This window comes from Salvelinus sp. IW2-2015, linkage group LG6.1 (genome assembly GCF_002910315.2).
Source record: "Salvelinus sp. IW2-2015 linkage group LG6.1, ASM291031v2, whole genome shotgun sequence".
In the NCBI taxonomy this organism is placed as follows: domain Eukaryota; kingdom Metazoa; phylum Chordata; class Actinopteri; order Salmoniformes; family Salmonidae; genus Salvelinus; species Salvelinus sp. IW2-2015.
In genome coordinates, this window is record NC_036845.1 from 162,521 (window position 1) to 181,209 (window position 18,689).

General features: G+C 43.2%; 3 protein-coding genes and 1 long non-coding RNA gene across 8 annotated transcripts in view; 2 read left to right on the forward strand and 2 right to left on the reverse strand.

Annotated features, from left to right (window-relative positions):
- LOC111964809 (disintegrin and metalloproteinase domain-containing protein 22-like) overlaps nt 1-4,553 on the forward strand; it is a 12,882-nt gene extending 8,329 nt beyond the window's left edge. For 3 of the 5 annotated variants that reach the window (XM_070443847.1, XM_070443846.1, XM_070443848.1), the window contains one exon: nt 626-1,333. In XM_070443847.1, the coding sequence (XP_070299948.1) occupies nt 626-887 (262 nt within the window). In that variant the 3' untranslated portion in view covers nt 888-1,333. Of the gene's footprint in view, nt 1-625; nt 1,334-1,536 lie in introns of those variants that run through there. The other 2 variants (XM_023988604.2, XM_023988605.2) reach the window with 1 other exon arrangement.
- Nucleotides 4,554-5,972: 1,419 nt separating this feature from the next.
- On the reverse strand, nt 5,973-9,163 carry gtpbp10 (GTP-binding protein 10 (putative)). Its single transcript, XM_023988602.2, is given in 11 exon segments — nt 5,973-6,496; nt 6,499-6,641; nt 6,746-6,869; nt 7,005-7,082; nt 7,193-7,300; nt 7,491-7,543; nt 7,694-7,767; nt 7,881-8,025; nt 8,164-8,255; nt 8,433-8,626; nt 9,023-9,163. Coding segments are annotated over 11 exon segments (1,143 nt in total). The 5' UTR covers nt 9,056-9,163; the 3' UTR covers nt 5,973-6,397.
- A 1,110-nt stretch (nt 9,164-10,273) lies between these two features.
- On the forward strand, nt 10,274-11,332 carry LOC139027857 (protein FAM237B-like). Its single transcript, XM_070443849.1, has one exon. It carries the CDS (start codon nt 10,437-10,439, stop codon nt 10,893-10,895), a length of 459 nt encoding a protein of 152 aa, XP_070299950.1. The 5' UTR covers nt 10,274-10,436; the 3' UTR covers nt 10,896-11,332.
- Nucleotides 11,333-12,482: 1,150 nt separating this feature from the next.
- On the reverse strand, nt 12,483-13,347 carry LOC139027858 (uncharacterized). Its single transcript, XR_011479994.1, has 3 exons — nt 13,206-13,347; nt 12,705-12,767; nt 12,483-12,578 (listed from the first exon to the last, which is right to left on the reverse strand). It is a non-coding gene; the product is annotated as an uncharacterized lncRNA (long non-coding RNA).
- Nucleotides 13,348-18,689: the final 5,342 nt, after the last annotated feature.

Here is an 18,689-nt window from a genome sequence, read left to right on the forward strand (position 1 = left end):
TTGCAGTCACTATAGCATTGCTTGAACTGACAAATGCTATTTGTTTTTATCTAGGGGTTAGTGTTATGGTGAGGGTAAATGTAAAGGTTAAGTGTTAGGTCAGGGCTATTGCTTATAAAGATGACATTTGTGAAACCCTACTTCTGTTCTTTCTAGCATGGCCACTCACGTGAATGACACAATTAACGCCTTGTTGACCTTTCAGCCTTGTTGATCTCCCAGCCTGTTGTTGTTTGTTTTGTTGTTTCCTGGTCTTGGCCCCTGAGGTCATTTGCAGAGCAACTGTTCTTGTTTGAATGCATGGGAGTGCATGAGGAGAATTTAACTGCTTGGACGATTTGTGACATCTGGCCAAAATGCAAATGACCATCTTACTAAAACACACATTCATCTAGTCAAGTTCTTCACAGTCCCATCTTGTCTTCCTCTCACTTGCATCTTGTTGGTGTGTGTTCAGAATGTCTTTGGTCTGCTCTGCTCTCCTAATATCTCCTCTTCCTCCCTCGTTCTCTTTCTCCCTCTTCCTCATCTCCACCTCTCCTCCCTCTCATCCTCTTTTTCCTCCTGTTTCCTCTTCTACTTTCCTCCTCCCTTCTCGGTGTGTCTATCAATCCCACTCCTGCAGGTATTTAACCCCTCGCTTCCAAACAGAGCATTATGATGTAACTAAGTGGGTAGAAGATGTGAATAAAAACACTGAAGGACCCTACCTTAGGTATTACCTCAGGTCATCTCCTATTCCTCAACAACCCCACCCCCCTCTTTTAACTCCCCTTTGGCTGGGTCCGTGTATTTGGGTTCAATTTGGCAGGGGAGGTAGGGAAGGGTTATACCAGTGGTTCCCAAATGGGGGTCAGTTCCCTTTATCACAGATAAAGAGCAGATGATTGGTAGTTCTGGTGATGATGTCAGAGCTTTGGTGACAGCTCTTGGTCCTCTTGTGTCTTTGGACTCCCATGATCATTGCTTTTAGCTTACGATGGTTCCTTCTAGGATTTAGGATGGTTGGATGTATCAATAGCTGCTGAGACTTTCACAGTTTTACATTTTGTTGAGTATTGAGTAACATAATTGTCTTGCTTTATTTGTAATGACACCAAAAAGGAAGTCATTAGAAATAATCTCTATTACTAGTCTATTTCCTTTTTCCTCCGTTGCTCTTGCCATCTTCTCTCTCTTTATCTCTGCATGTTCAGTGTTGGGTTTGCTCTGATGTCATCATTGTGCTACACACATGTCTGAGTCCCCTACTGAGTGTCTCTGTGCTCACCGGCCTGGTCGGTTCACATTTACCCACCATGACACCATCTCCACTACACCTTCTGGTCCTGCACCAGCCAGATAATACTGTACATAACATCTCATACGTAACATATACTGTACATAACATCCTAGAAAGTAGGTAAATACAGTAGTAGTTCATGACGTGTGTACTATAAATACCCCTATTGCATTGTGGGGTTAACTGCAGTTAAGGTACTGAAGCCATTATCTAATTATAGTCTTTGTCTCTTCATCTCGTTTCTCTTCCTGCAGCTGTGGGAGACTTCAATATAACACTCCTGTTATCTACTCTGCAAAACTACTTAAGAACTACATTTTCGTCCACTTTTCTATGAATTAAAAAATACAAGGCAAAACAAAATGACGAAAAAAGTGAGCAACTGGTATGAGCGGAAAAKAGAAGCGGAGGAAGATGAAGAGGAGGGTGTGAGAGTGTGTGAGAATGTGTGAGAGTGTGTGCGAGGTCCGTCAGASCTGACCTGCTCAGTAGGGGACGCTACAGGGGCCATCTGTCATTCCTACACTGACAAGCCAAGACAGAACGAGGCAAGACAAGATCCCTTTCAGATTAGTTGGAGATCCGCCAGAGATCAGCCCTTCACTCATTGGTGAGGAAAAAGCAAAGCTGTTGTGATGGTAACGGTGCAGACAGAGAGGAGAGGCCTCGTTGGGGATGTCTCCCCCACTCCCAACACCCCAACATCCCCCCAGCTTCCACCACACTCTTCTAGCTCCTCCCTCAAACTGTCCCACCTTACCTTACTCACCTCCCCCCAACCCCTCTCTAGCCCTGCCCCCATGTAAACTCTCTCCTCTGATTGGTGCTCCTCTCTGTTGAKGGGGGMGGACAGCTATCATATCGGCAGATTTCTTTACCATTTTGAAGCACGCTGTTTAATTACTGTAGAAAACTCCAACACTGTATGCATGAGAACCCCCTGTTAATCAACTCTTCCTAGTGTCATAAAGAAGAAGAAGTCTGGGACGGACAGCATGCGGGGGATGGTGATGTCATACGTACTGTAGGCCTTTAAGCTTTCTTTACATTATAGGCTTCTTCTATCTCTGTGATCAGCGACTCATTATGAACTGTATCACACATTATACTAGCCAACTGCCCCTGACATGGACCCTAGACCCTAGCCACTCCCTGTTCTCTTTCTTTCGCCGTGTCAGGTTTTCCTGARGGATYTAGTTATCGTTGTAAATATGTACAGCTTAAAGGCMGAGTAATGTGTGCTTTTCTTTTTTACTTACTGAGAGGTGAATGATGAAGGGCTGCTCCCCCTCTTCTCTACTCCTCCTGCGGTGGTTCGTGTTATAGACAGACAGGGTCTCCGTAGGTCTTTGTAGAGACCCCGTACTTGTTTTTTCTGTCTGTTTCTCYCTTTTCATTTCTGACTGAACTCTCTTCTCTCCCGTGTGGCTGTGTGAACACTCCAGCTTTCTTTTTCTTCCACAGCAGAATGTACAAACAGTGTTCTATATTTCCTCTTTGTGTCATCCTTTTCTCTGAGTAATGCACACTCAGTCACAGCCCGTCATAATTAAGACAGTAAACTTAAGAATGTCATTGATTTATAACATTACTGAGCATTTTATCCATTTGGATATTGATAATGGTGAATATGATTTGAACTAAGATAGTCCCATGAGCCCTTCCTCGCTACAGAGGGGAGAGAACAAGTGTTTTTTTGTAGTTTTAGATGTGATATACATGTTCATTTGGCCATGGTGGTTTAGAGAAGTTGGAGAAATGTCCTGTGACTATAATCATYCCACACTACGGTCTGTGTGTACAGCAGGGACAGACTGGCCATCTGGCATTTTGGGCAAATGCAAGATGGCCTGGTCCATTTTTTACACAGTGGGCCTGTCTTACTTGTTTTTTGGGGGGGGAAATGATAATTATCTTGCTAATAATGGGGGCCTCGAGGAAAGAAATGGGCCGTTGTGTTTAAAATGCCAGAGCCGATTTCTGGTCCCAGTCCGCCCCTGGTACACAGTGTGAGACCAGACATAACAGATAGATACAACTGGAACCGACAACRCCACTGAGATCCAACTGGACGATGTGGGAATAACAATGTGGAAACTGAACATTGTGTCAGATGAATTTGGATTTGGGATTTRTTTGGATAAAATTAYTAAAATGTGCATTTTTGCTTTTGTTTTGTTTCCTACTGTAAGTTTGCCCTGCTGTCTGTAAATGATGAAGTGTCCTGTACAGTGCTTGCTGTTTGAGATTTATARGACCAACAGAATGACAATGGATCTACTAGCTAGCACAMTATCGCTGTTCTCTAGTAATCTGTCTGTGAGGCTGTAATACGAAATAAGCATGTCATTGAAATACTTTTTCCTTGATTGCCAATTGCTGTTATYTTCTTGGAATTTCATACCACAAACCCCATTCCAGTAGTGAACAGGTTTTCAACATAATCAACCARGTCTCAAACATTTTCATGAATGGCCCGAGGAATCTAGTGGTTTAAATGTGGCTTAAGATTCAGGTTCAGGTTCTTACCTACTCAGAGTAGGATAAAGTGTCCCTAGTCACTGATCCAAGGTCAGTTTTGTATCTTACCCCCCTGATGGTAAATGTTGTGAATTGGGGAGTGGAAAGCTGATCTTAGATCTGTGGCTAAAGGGAAACATATTTGTACAGAAGTCACAACCCCCATCCTGTAGTTACTGTACTGTCCATATCAGTTAAGCCTGCTGTATGTTAACTGCGTATGCTTAAGTTTAAAATGTGGGCACTGATCGTTTTGATTTTCTACTGTATGCACTATGACTGCATAGATATTAAGATCACCACAATATCACATTAATATTGCTACTGTATGACAAGTCTCAAGTATTTTTTTTTACTCTTAAGTTCCTTTATATGTTCACTTCTCAGTGTTGTGTACAGCCGTTATTCAGACAGACCAACTGCATTATTGTTCTTCTGTGCGTTGAGCGGAATGGAGATATGATGCGGCCATTTTAGTTTTTAAAGCACACACTAGTCTCGGACCGCTCTGGCATGTGAAGATCTGTACGTGTCTTCTATGGTATGAGGATGGGACGCAGCTATGGCAACATGGGGTGCATTATGCTATAGAGATCTGTGCAGGTGAACGCATGTTGACTAAAGCTCTCATCACTCTTGTCTTATTTCAATTACGATATGATTGGCTGGTGCTTAGTAACTTGAGTTTTGACCAAGGGATTCCCTAGGCCGTGGTAATATGAAAATAAAGGATCATACTTSTCAAGCAATATTTTAAATATCATACTGTCTTAATTCTGACATCTATGATAATTTACCTGCAGGTCATAGGATTGAGGTATATTAGACGTTAGGATGGTGGCAGGTGGAACCTGTCCAGGTAACAAGATGTAACTTGTCTGATGTGTGTTATCTGTATTAGTGGCTTGACTGACGTAACCCAACCGGACCCACAGAGAAACGTCCAAACGCACACAAAGTATGGACAGGATCTTGAATGTATCAATACAACCAAGCACCAACCACCCAGCCGTAGCCTGTGGAGAAGTAGGTTATATCAGGCCTCTGAATGCACCATGCAGTCTACTGAGAAGTAGGTATATCAGGCCTCTGAATGCACCATGCAGTCTACTGAGAAGTAGGTTATATCAGGCCTCTGAATGCACCATGCAGTCTACTGAGAAGTAGGTTATATCAGGCCTCTGAATACACCATGCAGTCTACTGAGAAGTAGGTTATATCAGGCCTCTGAATGCACCATGCAGTCTACTGAGAAGTAGGTTATATCAGGCCTCTGAATGCACCATGCAGTCTACTGAGAAGTAGGTTATATCAGGCCTCTGAATGCACCATGCAGTCCCATCCTGCTCAGTATGCTCCTACTGCGACCTTAACTTTCATTATGTACCGCTACAAAATCTATATACAGTGGGTTCCAAATGATTGACACCCTGCATAAAGATGAGCAATAATGACTGTAAAATAAATAATTAAAATACTGAACTAATTGTATGTAACAAAAGAATTGGGAAATTATATTATTTGATAATAATACTTTTGCTCAGAGAAAGATCCCCCTCAAAAAGGTGGGGGTCAAAATGATTGAAACGCCAAAGGGTTCTTATAAAGTAATCAAAAGTTTCATATTTGGTCCCATATTCCTAGCACACAATGACTACACCAAGCTTGTGACTCTAAAAACTTGTTGGATACAAAAATAACACATGCTAGAAATATGGGACCAAATAAACTTTTGACTGACTTTATTTCTAAGAATCTTAGGGGGTCAATTTTGACATTCCTTTTGAGAAAAATAAGTATTACTTGTTGGAATCGTTCACTGAGCAACTGTATTAGCATAAATCAATCGTTTTCCCCCTTTAAAAAAAATACAATATAGCTCAGTATTTGAATTATTTCATACAATCATTATTGCTCATCTTTATGGAGGGTGTCAATCATTAAGACCCCACTGTATAATTACTGCACTTTTCTTTACTGTATGCTGTACATAGACTGACAATGCAAAACAATGCCCAATTTGTTTTTTTTCTTACAATATCATTCAGTATTGTAATATATTTAATATATTATTAAATTATTAATTATTAATTATTAAATTATATTACATCTTTATTTTCTGTGTATGTATGTTAGTTTCCCTTAAGGAAAAGGTTATTGCTAAAGGAGGAAGCATTAATTAACATGTTTATTACTACATGGTGGAAAGCAACATATTACATCAAACAAACAGTCAGAGACAACATCCAGCAGAAAAACACAAACATACTCCCCCCCTTTTTGTCAGCCCTCTTTCTCGACCTCTGTAACTCTGTCCATAGTGTGGTCATAAGGGGAAGGCAGGACGACAACACCCTTGCCTGGGTTATGACTGTGGGTGCAATCATCGTCAGTGTTTTCCATAGATAGTCTCAAACAGGGTGGCAGAGCCAGGATGAATGTCGAGGAGTCATCCTACCTAGGGTATGATAGGTAGGAACATCACCCTGACTTCCACAATATTGAAAACGTTCCAGGCTGAGTGAACATGAATCAAGTTCAAACCCTTTTTCAAAACTGCAGAACATACTAACCCTGAATGTTCCACAGTTCAGCTCAAGCTGAGGCGGTGGGGCCCCATGTGAATGTGTTCTTTGCTGGGACCGCCCCTCTCAGCGCCTGTAGCCTATCACGGTGCAGGGATCCGCATTGCCATAAGAGGCATCCTTGTCAAGTGATTGGCGGATACAGGTCTTGAGGTGTGCGATGCCAAAACCGGTGGCAGCTGAGATAGGAACCACGTGTCTGAAGACCATGTTGTTCTTAGGAAGCATATCGTCGGGTAACAGGTGGGAGAACTCTGAAAAGGAGAAGCACACCAGGGGGGCACTATGAGTAGTCTAATGTCACAGATCGTACACCTTAATTACCTAAGTTTATAATCTATGTATATCATTAGATTACCGTGTGGGTTTAGGAGTTGCTCCTGCAGCTCTGTGAGTTTGTCCTCTGCATCAGGCAGGTCCATCTTATTGACCACCAACACAGCAGGCTTACACGGGAGATCCTCCTTATACAGCTCCAACTCCTATACGAGGGGTCGAGAGAGGAGGGGACGGGCGGCAGCGAGTAGGACAAGGAGAGAGAGAGAACATATTGTGATACTGGTGCTTGGAGGGAGGGAGTGGGTGGTTTCTGTGTAGATGTGTCCTGCTAGCCTCACTTTAATTAAAAGTTGAACAGCCTCAAAAGCAGACCTAAATGGCGTTTTGCTTGCCAGCTGGAAACCACAAACGTCCACCTATGACCAGAGAGAGAAGAGAGACTTCATCAGTATTACAGCTAGAGGCTTTCTCACCACAAATCTCCTTGAGACTTTGACCATAAATTGTGTTTGTGTTTAGGTCGAACCACAAAGAGCAGCTGTCTGGTCCTCTCCACGTGTTTGAGGAACTGGTGGCCCATGCCTCTATTCATGTGGGCCCCCTCTATCAGCCCTGGGAGGTCTGCCACTGAGATCTACACCAATCCGAGAAGAGAACACAGAATGGACCAATCAGAGGACAGAACACAGAATGGACCAATCAGAGGAGAGAACACCGAGTATGTAAAAACCAGAAGAAAGACAATCTTGAGAATGAACCAATCAGGTGAAGGAAACGACTGAGTTGCACAAAAGGGAGAAAGTGACCTCATCTGCTTCTCTTACCTGTTTATGGTCTTCATACATGACCTTGCCAATCTCCGGTCTCAAAGTGGTGACTGCAGAACGACAACACAAACATTTACCGTTCATAAATAACTCAAACATCATGGTGTCATCCTCCATTCAAACATTTTACAAAAAACTGGGTAATATATGGAACATTCACTTCAGKGGGATGRGTGTGTACATGTGTTCTCAATACTCACAGGCATAGCTGGCAATCTGGGGTTTGGCGTGAGACAGGGCGGTCAGTAGAGAGGACTTTCCTGCATTGGGGAACCTGGTAATGATGGAGGGGGAAATCATGTAGTCAATGTGTTCCTGTATGATTTTGCGTGTGTGTGTGTGTGTGTGTGTGTGTGTGTGTGTGTGTGTGTGTTCGTCCTGTCTCACCCCACCAGGCCGAGGTCAGCGATGAGTTTGAGGTCCAGTCGTATCTGTCTGGTCTGGCCCTTACTGGGCAGGAACTCTGAGTGGTAGGATCCTCCTTGACCCCCTCTGGCCACCAGCACACGATCCCCCTCAGTGTTCAGCTTACCTATGGAGGGGATTGATGAACTATGGTCAGTTAAATTTACAACCAACACTCTCATCCTGAGTGCAGACATCAACATCATCTTCAACCAGTACAGTGCCTTGTGTCAGTGAAGGAGGTGTATCATGTGTAAAGACTTACCGAGGACCTTTCCATCATCGTTGGTGACAGTAATGCCAGGAGGAGCCATGACTTCTTGGTCCTCTCCTTTCTGCCCCCTCAGAGCACGGACACTACACACACACAGATTAGATTGCTGGTAGTTCACGTCATGATGCTTCCAAAAAAGATATTGGCCATAATTGTTGTACAATGCTTTTGTGCATTATCCAATGTGTGTGCCGCCTACATATGTAAGTGATTGACCGGTGAGCTCACCGTCCACCCAGTGAGTTGTGGTCCAGACATACCTGCTGTTGGTTCCTACTCCAGCGATGAAGCGTTTCTGGGGGGACTTATCCTTGACCCTCTTCAGAGTCATCTCCTTCTGAGCCACCACCCACACGTCTCCCCCTTTCCCCCCCTGACCCCCCAGACGGGGCAGCCCCATCCCCCCACTGCCCCCTCGCACATACAAACGCAGGTTGTCCACGAAGTTACCGTACTGGAGGAAACAGAGTAGTGATGACATCATTTCACACTTTGCGTCAGACAACTGAAGTATCTACAACAATCAATATATTGTACTGTCTTCTACAATGACGTGGACAGTAACGTTAGGCTACACAGTGAAACTATTTCAATTTACATAGCTAGCAAGTTCATTGTAGAAACGACCATGTAAAACTGAKAGAACAGCACAACCAACTAGCTAGTCCTGTCTACGAAACTGACCGTGAAGGGCAACAGAAGACCACCTACTACTAGCAAACTAAGCTAGCTAGCATGGCTACCTAGATAGTAGAGCCACAAACAGGAGGGGTTAGTTATAATTATAAATATATTTGGTATAGCTAACTTAGCTTGTTAGCGAACTACAATGTAACAGTGGTTTACTAACCTTCCGGTAACAKATCCTACTGATCCAAACCATTTTGAGTAAATATTTAGAAGTTACAGTAGAACGTTTGTGGCATTTTTGCCTGAAGACGTCAGATTAGCCGTTCACATGTGTTGTTATAGGTTGTTTGGCGGTGGAACAGGAAACAGCAAACGGGGCGGTGATTCGATGATGTCAGCGTCAGTCAAGGTAGRTAGTCCCGCCTCCCTCTCCTCCCCAGCTAAACTATGCACACAAAATATTAGGCTATGTTTTGGGATTTTACCTGTAGTCATAGTCTACAAAGAAATCACAGTGTTTTGAACAATAATTTGGTTACATCCCTTTGATAGCCTATACTAGTAGTCTTTTTGAAAAGTTAAGTCATTTTAGGTTAGGCCCTATTTGTTTCTAATGTTACAGCATACTCTACCCTAAATTAATTAATTAATCCATTCAATCAGTCAGTCAGTTGGTCAATCAGTCAGACATCATGTTTGTTCATAGGCTATCCTTGGTCAACTGTCAGCTCGTGCGCTCCTTGCGTGTAGGCTATGACAGGGTATGAGGTGCGCGCGGTGTTTGGCTATAAAGAGCTCCGCCATCAAGTGGCCATGTGAGTCAGTCAATACGTCCACACAGTGAACCACACTGGATACGCACTCGCGTTGAGTGCTGGTTTTAAAAACTGCAACAGCTGATAGGAACATAACAAGTAAGTGTTAGTAAAACGTTTACTGGAGACAGGAGATCAAGTGGAGACATAGGACGAGGTGGATAATTATATAATAAGGCCGTTTATTCACATGTAAAGATATCTTAGTAAATCGTGCAGCACGGTTCCTTCTGTCTGACTCGTATGGAATCGTTGGAAGAGGAACCTCTAAACAGTTCATACAGATTATATAGGCAACAAGCAAAGTAGGTTGATCTTGTAGTCTGGCCTTCCGATTGGTCGATCTGGGTCGTGGGTAGTCCTGTCCGGGCCTGATGTCGACATTCCATTGGCTTTTCACACAGCTCTTTGTCCTAGTCTCATTCAAAGGCATCCTGCATGTGCGTTTGTTTTCACAGGGCCCTATTCATGGGGGAGGGGAGTGTGTGTGTGGGTCTGACAAAGTAGTGGGGATGGGTGCATGTTGTGTCAAGTATAGCTTGTGCTGAGAAGTGGTTAAAACAAGTTACCAGTATTTAATACAATTTCTTACATAAGTAGCCTATATTTTAGTTTTTCTTTGAGAGAGAGACAATTATGCACACCTCTGATTTCACTACTCACATTTTCTGTTTCTAAATGTGTGTCTGATGGCCATATGATCTGTCACAGTAGGTCGGTAGACTATATTTTACTTTAGCCTTCTATCTCTTAAGCTATTTGTCTCTGCATTCCCATCTCTTAGCCACTCAGGGCTCTCTCTCCTATCGCACAAATCGGATGATGGTTTTTCTCCATGGCTGGAGTCGTCTCCAGTGCCTTTGTATGCTCCTGACTCTCTCCACCGTCTCCTCCAACACCATGCCCAACTTTTTGATCGGAACCGACGGGGCCGAGGGAGTGGGGCTCGGTGTTGGTCTCGGCGGCTTCATGGCTCCCGGTAACCTGGACGAGATCAACTCTGGCTGCTGGGACTCGTCTTGCCTCACGATGATCCAGACACGGCGGCTGCGCCTAGCGGACAGCCGGGGCGCACTGTGGGATTTCATGACATACCTGCGGGCGTCGCAGAGGCAGAAGCACAACGAGCTGTTCCTAGAGCTCACGCAGCACTGGGCCATGTATGTGGACTGCATGCTGTCCCGCGCGCACGGACTGGGGAAGCGCGGCTTCACCACAACGCTGTCCGAGCTGCGTGTCATGGAAGTCTCCCCAAATGACGCACAGAATAACGCATAGAACGAGTGTTGTCTTTATGCACAAGACTATGCGTAGGCCTACTGCAAGTGTGACAAGAGTTTCAGATGAACCATTCTAATCTACCACCCTCCCGATCTAGTGTTTTATTATTTAGAGTTTTCCGATAGTTGGCTGAAAAAGATTGGATGTGTATGAACAGTTATTGGCACCATGAGTAGCCTATACCGAGGACATGGCCTTTAATATGGCTCTTTGAAGAGATATGTACGTTTGTCAGACATATTCAAACCTGAAAAGTTGTCTGAAGTCAAGTTTATAGCCTAAATTCATATCCCATCTGTTGTGTGGACCCCCGTGATATGCATTAGGAGAGTCTGCTGCATTATCGCCAAATTTTCAAGAAACTCAATGTTGCTTTTCAGTAGATGCGTTGTTAATCATTTTGAAACAATAACAATAAAGAAAGTCGCACACTTTATATTTCTCACAGTTATTTATTGGGCAACCAACGTTTGGCAGTCCATTGGAATGTTTATCCATGTATATGACTATGTCAAAATAACATTGAGCCCTATAGGAGGCTTTATACCAGTAGATTATTCTCACATAGGGAAGAGCAGGAAGCCACTGAAGGTGCTGTGGTTAGAATCATCGTCATACACTGCCCAGCCGTTGGGAAGGCGCATATGGACCGTATCACCCTTTTGCAGATGCAGAGTCACTCCATTGCACACATACTCATTCCCAGCATTGTAATACTGACCATTATGCAATATTCTCTGGCCATTCCTGTACATGTTTAGACCCCCAAGCAATGCGGTTTCATAAGAAACCATAGAGAATCGGAAGTAGTAGACTCCTCTCACTGGTGCTGTGAAGATACCTGCATCAGAGGGAAGCAGAGAGAGATCAACAACACTGTCAGTTTCTCATGGGCCTTATACGACAGCGTCAACACCGTAATGTATCATGGGTAAATTGTGACTGACTGATCTACAAATAAAATAGACTAGTTATTTATGATGCAAGGTGATTTGTAGGTCAGTCAGTCGACTGCAATGTCGAATAAGCTCATGGACATTGGAGCAGCGTGTTTTAGTGATCTAGGACTCGCTGGCCCCCGCTGGCCCACGCGGACATGTGTATTGATGTGTAAGCAGTACCTACCTGTATGTGGGTTGTAGGTGTTGCCGATGTTTGTGAAGACTTTGGTGTAGATCAGTTTGGTCTCAGTATTGAAAGGTCCTACTTTTCCTGAGTTAGTCAAACCAGCAGAGAAGGCCAGCTTTGGTCTATCTTTGAGTACACAGGACACATACATAATGATAATGGAGAAACAAGTAAAAATGAACAATGCAAGATGTCTTTGGAAATATCTTAGTCAGCCTTTGGAAATATCTTAGTCAGCAGACAAGAAAGGCAACAATTTAAACTTAGAAAATAAATGATAAAGTGGTGGCTGACGCATTTTAGCACTAAAGTTTTTATCAGCGCAAACTTGAGAAAGTTTTCTGTTTACCTGTATTCTGTCTCTTCAGCTCCTCCACCTGGCTCCTCAAGGCGGACAGTTCTGCTGACATGAAGACAACACATCAAACAGTTACCTAAACTTATTTGTAAGCCATATATTCATATTACCTGCGTTGTCTATCTTCAGCATCTCTACCTGGCTCTCCCTGGCTGTCACTCTTGCCTCCCTGGCTGACAGTGCTGCTGCTTGTGCTGTAGTTGTAGAATCAAATAAAAAAATATGTTCAAGCATGTCATCTTCAAGCTATTGTTGATTGCTACTAAATTGTATCAATAGTAATAATTCCCTACTGATTGCTTATGATCATATCCGCATACCTGCATTGTCTCTCTTCAGCTCCTCTCCCAGCCTCTCACTGACGCTCAATCTGGTCTCCAGGGCTGAAATAACATGACAATGTATTCAGAAATTATAATGATTTAATTCAGGCAATCGAACAAGTCTCCCAGAGTAGTGTTGCTGTACCTTAGAGTGAATGGGCTGCTTGTTGATGTTCATTGGCATGAATCTTGCCCTGGAAGCAGAACTGAGCCATTTCCGCTAGATGGGCCAGCTGCAAAGTCAAAAGTGGATATTTTGTAAAAATCCATAAACAAAAATGTCACTTTTTGGTATTAATTTAATGTTAGACATTAGGGTTAGCAGTGTGGTTAATGTTAGGCTTAAAATCAGATTGCATGACTTTGTGGCTGTGCCAGCTAGTGACCACTCTGCAGAGCTGCTTCCAGAACAAGATTCATAAAAAAAAACGCTAACCTGCCAATGGACATACATGTAAAGTCATATGATTTATTTAATACAATAAAAATCCTCATTACCTGCATTGTCTCTCTTCAGTTCCTCCACTTGGCTCTCACTAGCTGTCAATCTGTTTCCCATGTACCTCAGCTCCACTCTCTGCTCCACCAGGATGGTTCCCATATTGTGCACCTTGTCTCTGTGCTTTCAGCTCAGTCCAGATGTCAAGACCACCATTATCACGGCTCTCCCACGTTCACTGTGACCCTGTAGAGTGGTGTCATTCTCCCTAACCCCTTCACTCTCCCCATGTCCTAGACAGACAGAACAGCAACACCAGCAGAGCTGGTATTTCCTACTCAGAAGTAAAATGAGCGATAAGGATTTAAAAAAAAGTGAAATCATTGAAACTTGTTGAGCTTAAAATGTATTTTCAAAATAATGTTTCAATTATTATTATTTTTGTCCTTATCCCCCATTCTAGGGGGAGCAGATAAAGGGCAGATAAATCTTGCAGAGTTGAAGAGAGATGTAATATTTAACCACAAGAGGGAATAATTGTCACATTTTGACAGGCTATTGTATTGTACACTGGTGTGCACCTGTATTTGTGTACTTTTTACCCATGACTTTACTTGTCCTTGGTGATATTTTAACATTCCACTGAGTTGCAACATGTGTTGGTTTCTCATGCATCAGGTTACCAAGAGCAGTGTGTATAAAGAAGAGGACTGAGCCCAGTAGACTACATTAGTTCTGAAGAGGTATTGTTTCAGAATGAGGGATGCTGTAACTCTGCTGGTGTTGTTGTTCTGTCTGTCTGGGACATGGGCTCAGGGACAGAGTGGAGGGGTTAGGGAGAATGACATCACTCTGCAGAGACCAAAACTTTCCGTGTTGCATTTATATTTTTGTTCAGTATAATTTAACGATTTTGTTCAGTTTGATTTTCAAGCTAATGTGTTACAAACAAAAAATATATAAACGCAACATGTAAAGTGTTGGTCCCCTTACTCGAGCTGAAATAAAAGATCTCATTCATTTTCCATGTGCATAAAAAGCTTATTTCTCTCATATTTTTAGCACAAATTTGTTTACATTCCCATTAGTGAGCATTTCTCCTTTGCCAAGATAATCCATCCACCTGACAGGTGTGGCATATCAAGATGCTGATTAAACAGCATTACATAGGTACACCTTGTGCTAGGGACAATAAAAGGCCACTAAAATATGCAGTTTTGTCACACATCACAATGCCACAGATGTGTCAAGTTGAGGGAGCGTGCAATTGGCATGCTAACTGCAGGAATGTTACTTTCTCTACCATAAGCCACCTCCAATGTCATTTTAGAGAATTTAGCAGTATGTCCAACCGGCCTCACAACTGCAGACCATGTGTAACCACGCCAGCCCAGGACCTCCACAACAGGCTTCCTCACCTGCGGGATCGTCTGAGACCAGTCACCCTTTTGTGGGGAAAAACTCATTCTGATTGGCTGGTCCTGGCTCCAAGTGGGTGGGCCTATGCCCTCCCAGGCCCACCCATGACTGCGCCCCTGCCCAGTCATGTGAAATCCAAAGATTAGGGGCCTAATTACTTTATTTCAATTTAGACAGATTTTCTTATATGAACTGTAACTCAGTAAAATCATTAATGATTGCATGTTGCATTTATACTTTTGTTCAGTATAGGTTTTTATTGGGTCTATTGGTATGTCAAAGAAACATTTTGTGTTCTTGGGGACCAATAGGGCCTAGATGATTGTGACAAATTTCACAAGTTTGGCTTCTCACCATCTGARGAACACGTTGGAAGGGGTAGCATTGATAGAGTTTGGCATGATGGTTGATATGGACGGTGGTCGGGGAGGCCAGCTCCCAGTCATGGATTGGGGTTGGTACCTGGCCTCCAGGCTGGGTCAGCTTCCATTCGTGAACAAGTGGTTGTGCTGAGCATGCTGGCAGGGCCATCCTCCAGCCGTAGGCCGTGGGTGTGCTGGCACCTCCCGGAAGTGAACCGAGGTTGAGCTGGCTGCTCCCATTGTGCAAGAAGCCTGAGGAGTCGAGGTTTATGCTGAGCCTGCTGGCAGCGCTAACCTCCGAGTGTAGCCGGTCATGGACCAGGGTTGAGCTGGCCCGACTTAGCGCAGGGTGCCTATAGGATGGGTCGAGTCAAGAAACAGCATGCACTTGTCGTACAGACTGTTTGTAAGACAGATGTACAAAAGCGTGAAGAAGGATGCCGTTTAAATACTATTTTCTTTTAGTGGTTGATTATTGAGATTGAGGCTGATTTGTAGCTAATGAAGATTGGATGTAGGTGAGCAAATTAGCGTGGTTACGCTCTATGACCAATTAAGGAGTTCCTTGCTAGTAGCCCGCGCGTTCCAATTCATTTTATTTAACCTTTATTTAACTAGGCAAGTCAGTTAAGAACAAATTCTTATTTTCAATGACGGCCTAGGAACAGTGGTTTAACTGCCTTATTCAGGGTTGGAACGACAGATTTTTACTTTGTCAGCTCGGGGATTCGATATTGCAACCTTTCGGTTACTAGTCCAACGCTCTAACCACTATGCTACCTGCCGCCCCAATATGGGTGTCTGGGCCCATATATGTATTTCCTGCCGCGTTCCAATATGAACGTTAACTACAATATAGCGTCATCAAATTAAATTTTAGTTAAATTTTAGTTTCCTAAGAAGCCGCGCGATGGTCTGAGCGCTCGCTCTTTGCCGAGACTACGAATCTGTGGTCTTGCCCTATACCTGCCCTACGGGTGCAGCGTGACTGAACGAGTTTCGATGTGACGCTGAAGTCAAGCCAGAGAGGAAGAGGAAGAGAGATGCCCAACTTGGCGGAAAATCTGTCACCCTCACCAGCTGGCGATTTTTCCTTGTTTCGCCTACAAAGCAATACGTTTTTGTATGGCGGTCAATGAGAGTGTCAGATTTTGTCAACTAAATTAATAGCTAATTTGCTACGTAAGGTTTATTTGATCGAATATACGTTTCGTAATGCTTAAGTTCTTACGTGTACAATTTAAGTAGTACAATTTTGTATGATGTCTTTTTATTTTGTACAATGGCTATTTTTCCACCCTTACCACCCTACAGTAGGTGTCGGCATGCACCTCTAACGCTTGTTTGCGGACCGTCATAATACCATAGAAGAAGAAGAAGAAGAAGAAGAAGAAGAAGAAGAAGAAGAAGAAGAAGAAGAAGGATAGGCGGAAGCTAGACAGACCGCGGTGCCGCTTTGTGGACAACGAGTCCAATTGTAGGGCGCAGAGACGTGTATCTTGTCAGTATATCCACAGTCTTTGGTCAAACACAAAAAACGGTTTCTCTCTCCTGAAATAAGGACATCTGTCCTTGAGGTGGATAGATACAAGTATCGGGTGACATTAGTAGCATATTCGGGATTGGATGCTGTCATTAATGGTTAAAACACATCTCATCAGACAGTGTCTGTTCACTGCAGAGAGAGAGAGAGAGAGAGAGAGAGAGAGCGAAAGTGAGAGTGAGTGAGGGAGGTGGTATGTGTGTCATCTCATGAGCTCGATAGAGCCTCCCACCGGCGACTGCATATATACAGTGAGAGCAGCGACGGCCGTACAGAGGAGCGATTGGGAGATATAGAGATACATCGTACCGAGGTAAGTAGCCWACAGAGCTGCCGCCTCAGAGCTGAGGGATGGTGTTGCTGCTTTCTCTTGGAGGGATGCGGAGAGCTAGAGGATGGCCGGGAGTGTCTGACCTAAATTATAGGAGGTACCCTACAAGGATGATGAAATTGTCGCTATTCGCATGTGCGCCCGCGTACGATGGAATCACTCTCAAGATCACGGAYGGGAGAGACTGAGTAGCATACCCTATAGCAGCCTAATATAGGATGCTGTATAGATTGTGTACCGGGCCAAAATCGCTGTGTCTTTTAGACTAGACAAGTCCTGTGATGGGCGGTAATTGTGCAATCCACAAGCCTATTTGAAGAGAATGTAACATTGATTACAGTAACAACCATACACTTTTGTCTCAGAAATATGGCACAATTGGTAGGCATAATTGCTAAATTCTTATTGTGGTATAGGCATAGTTAGCCAAATGGAGGGTTGAATTAAGCCCTGTTTATACCTGGTGCTAACATGCACACTTTGTCCTCATTCTGATTGTYCCCACATTTGTAGACAGGTATAGACGATTAACAGCCACATTGTGATCCGATTGTGATCCGATCTTCCTGACCACCTTCGGAGGCAGTCAGGCACATAAGCCAAACCATTTAAATCATCAATATACCTGCCTCTAAACTCATTGTCAGGTAGCAGCACCATTGACTTATGTAATCAGTAAATGTCTTTAAATACATATTATTATTATCTGTCTGGCCAGATTATCTGTCGAATAACAGCTAATCTGCCACAATGCGGACACAGTGGATGGATTAGAGACACATTTTAATACAATCTGTAAACGAAAAAAACAACATAATCAGATAGTGATTGGATCATATTGATCAGATCCCCAAACTCACGTTAGTGCGTGGTGTAAACAAGCCTCTACAGTACAAGAACATAAACCACAATTACAGCTAAAACAGATAAAATACCTATTAGGCCTATTTATTTCAAACATTCCAGCTCAGAATGCCAGCCTTATGCAGTTGGCTTTATATCATCACTTTTACATGCAGGGAATACTAAAGTGGGCATCTCCACGGTAACGGAATTATGCTTTGACTCAGATTTTTCACTTTAAAATGTATGCCAAACATTGATTTCAAAGTTTAACAAACCATAGAACTCTATGCAAATAGACTACTTTGAACAATTTACACAGCAAACTTAACAAAAAACACATTTATTGGAAGAACTGTGCAGATGCTGAGAGAGAGAATAGCCYAAGGTAATGATAGACTATTGAATATCACACCATTGATATTCCGACACAGTACAAAGTTCYTGGCACCTGTACAAAGTTTGCACTTGTTATTTTTAACAGCGAATAAAAGTCATGAAAATATGTAAAGTTTTTCTTCCTGTTTAACATTTTATTCTTTATTCTTGTTTAAACTTAAAAGGTACAGACTTTGTACAGGTGCAGATACTGAGTGAGTTTTGCCCTGAAAGTAACAAAATTGTTTATCTGATGTAACAAGTGTCCCCTGGCTTGTTAAGTTGGTAGGGAATTGACCCCAACCCTGGCACTGCCACCTAACCCATTCAACCCTGGCACTGCCACCTAACCCATTCAACCCTGGCACTGCCACCTAACCCATTCAACCCTGGCACTGAACCTACCCATTCAAAACCCTGCACTGCCACCTAACCCATTCAACGCACTGCATAACCAACCATCAATAGTATTAATCCGTTTTTTAAATTGTTTATATATATATAGTGCTTTTAAAAAAAAATAAAGTCACAAAGTGCTTTACAGTAACCCAGGTAGAAGTTCTAAAAGTTTTGAGTATATACCCCCCCCCGCCCCCCCCCTCCATGTGAGTAAAGCTGGCTGAATGTGGGTGAGAGTGTTAAATGGTCAGTGGTGTGGAAATGCCAG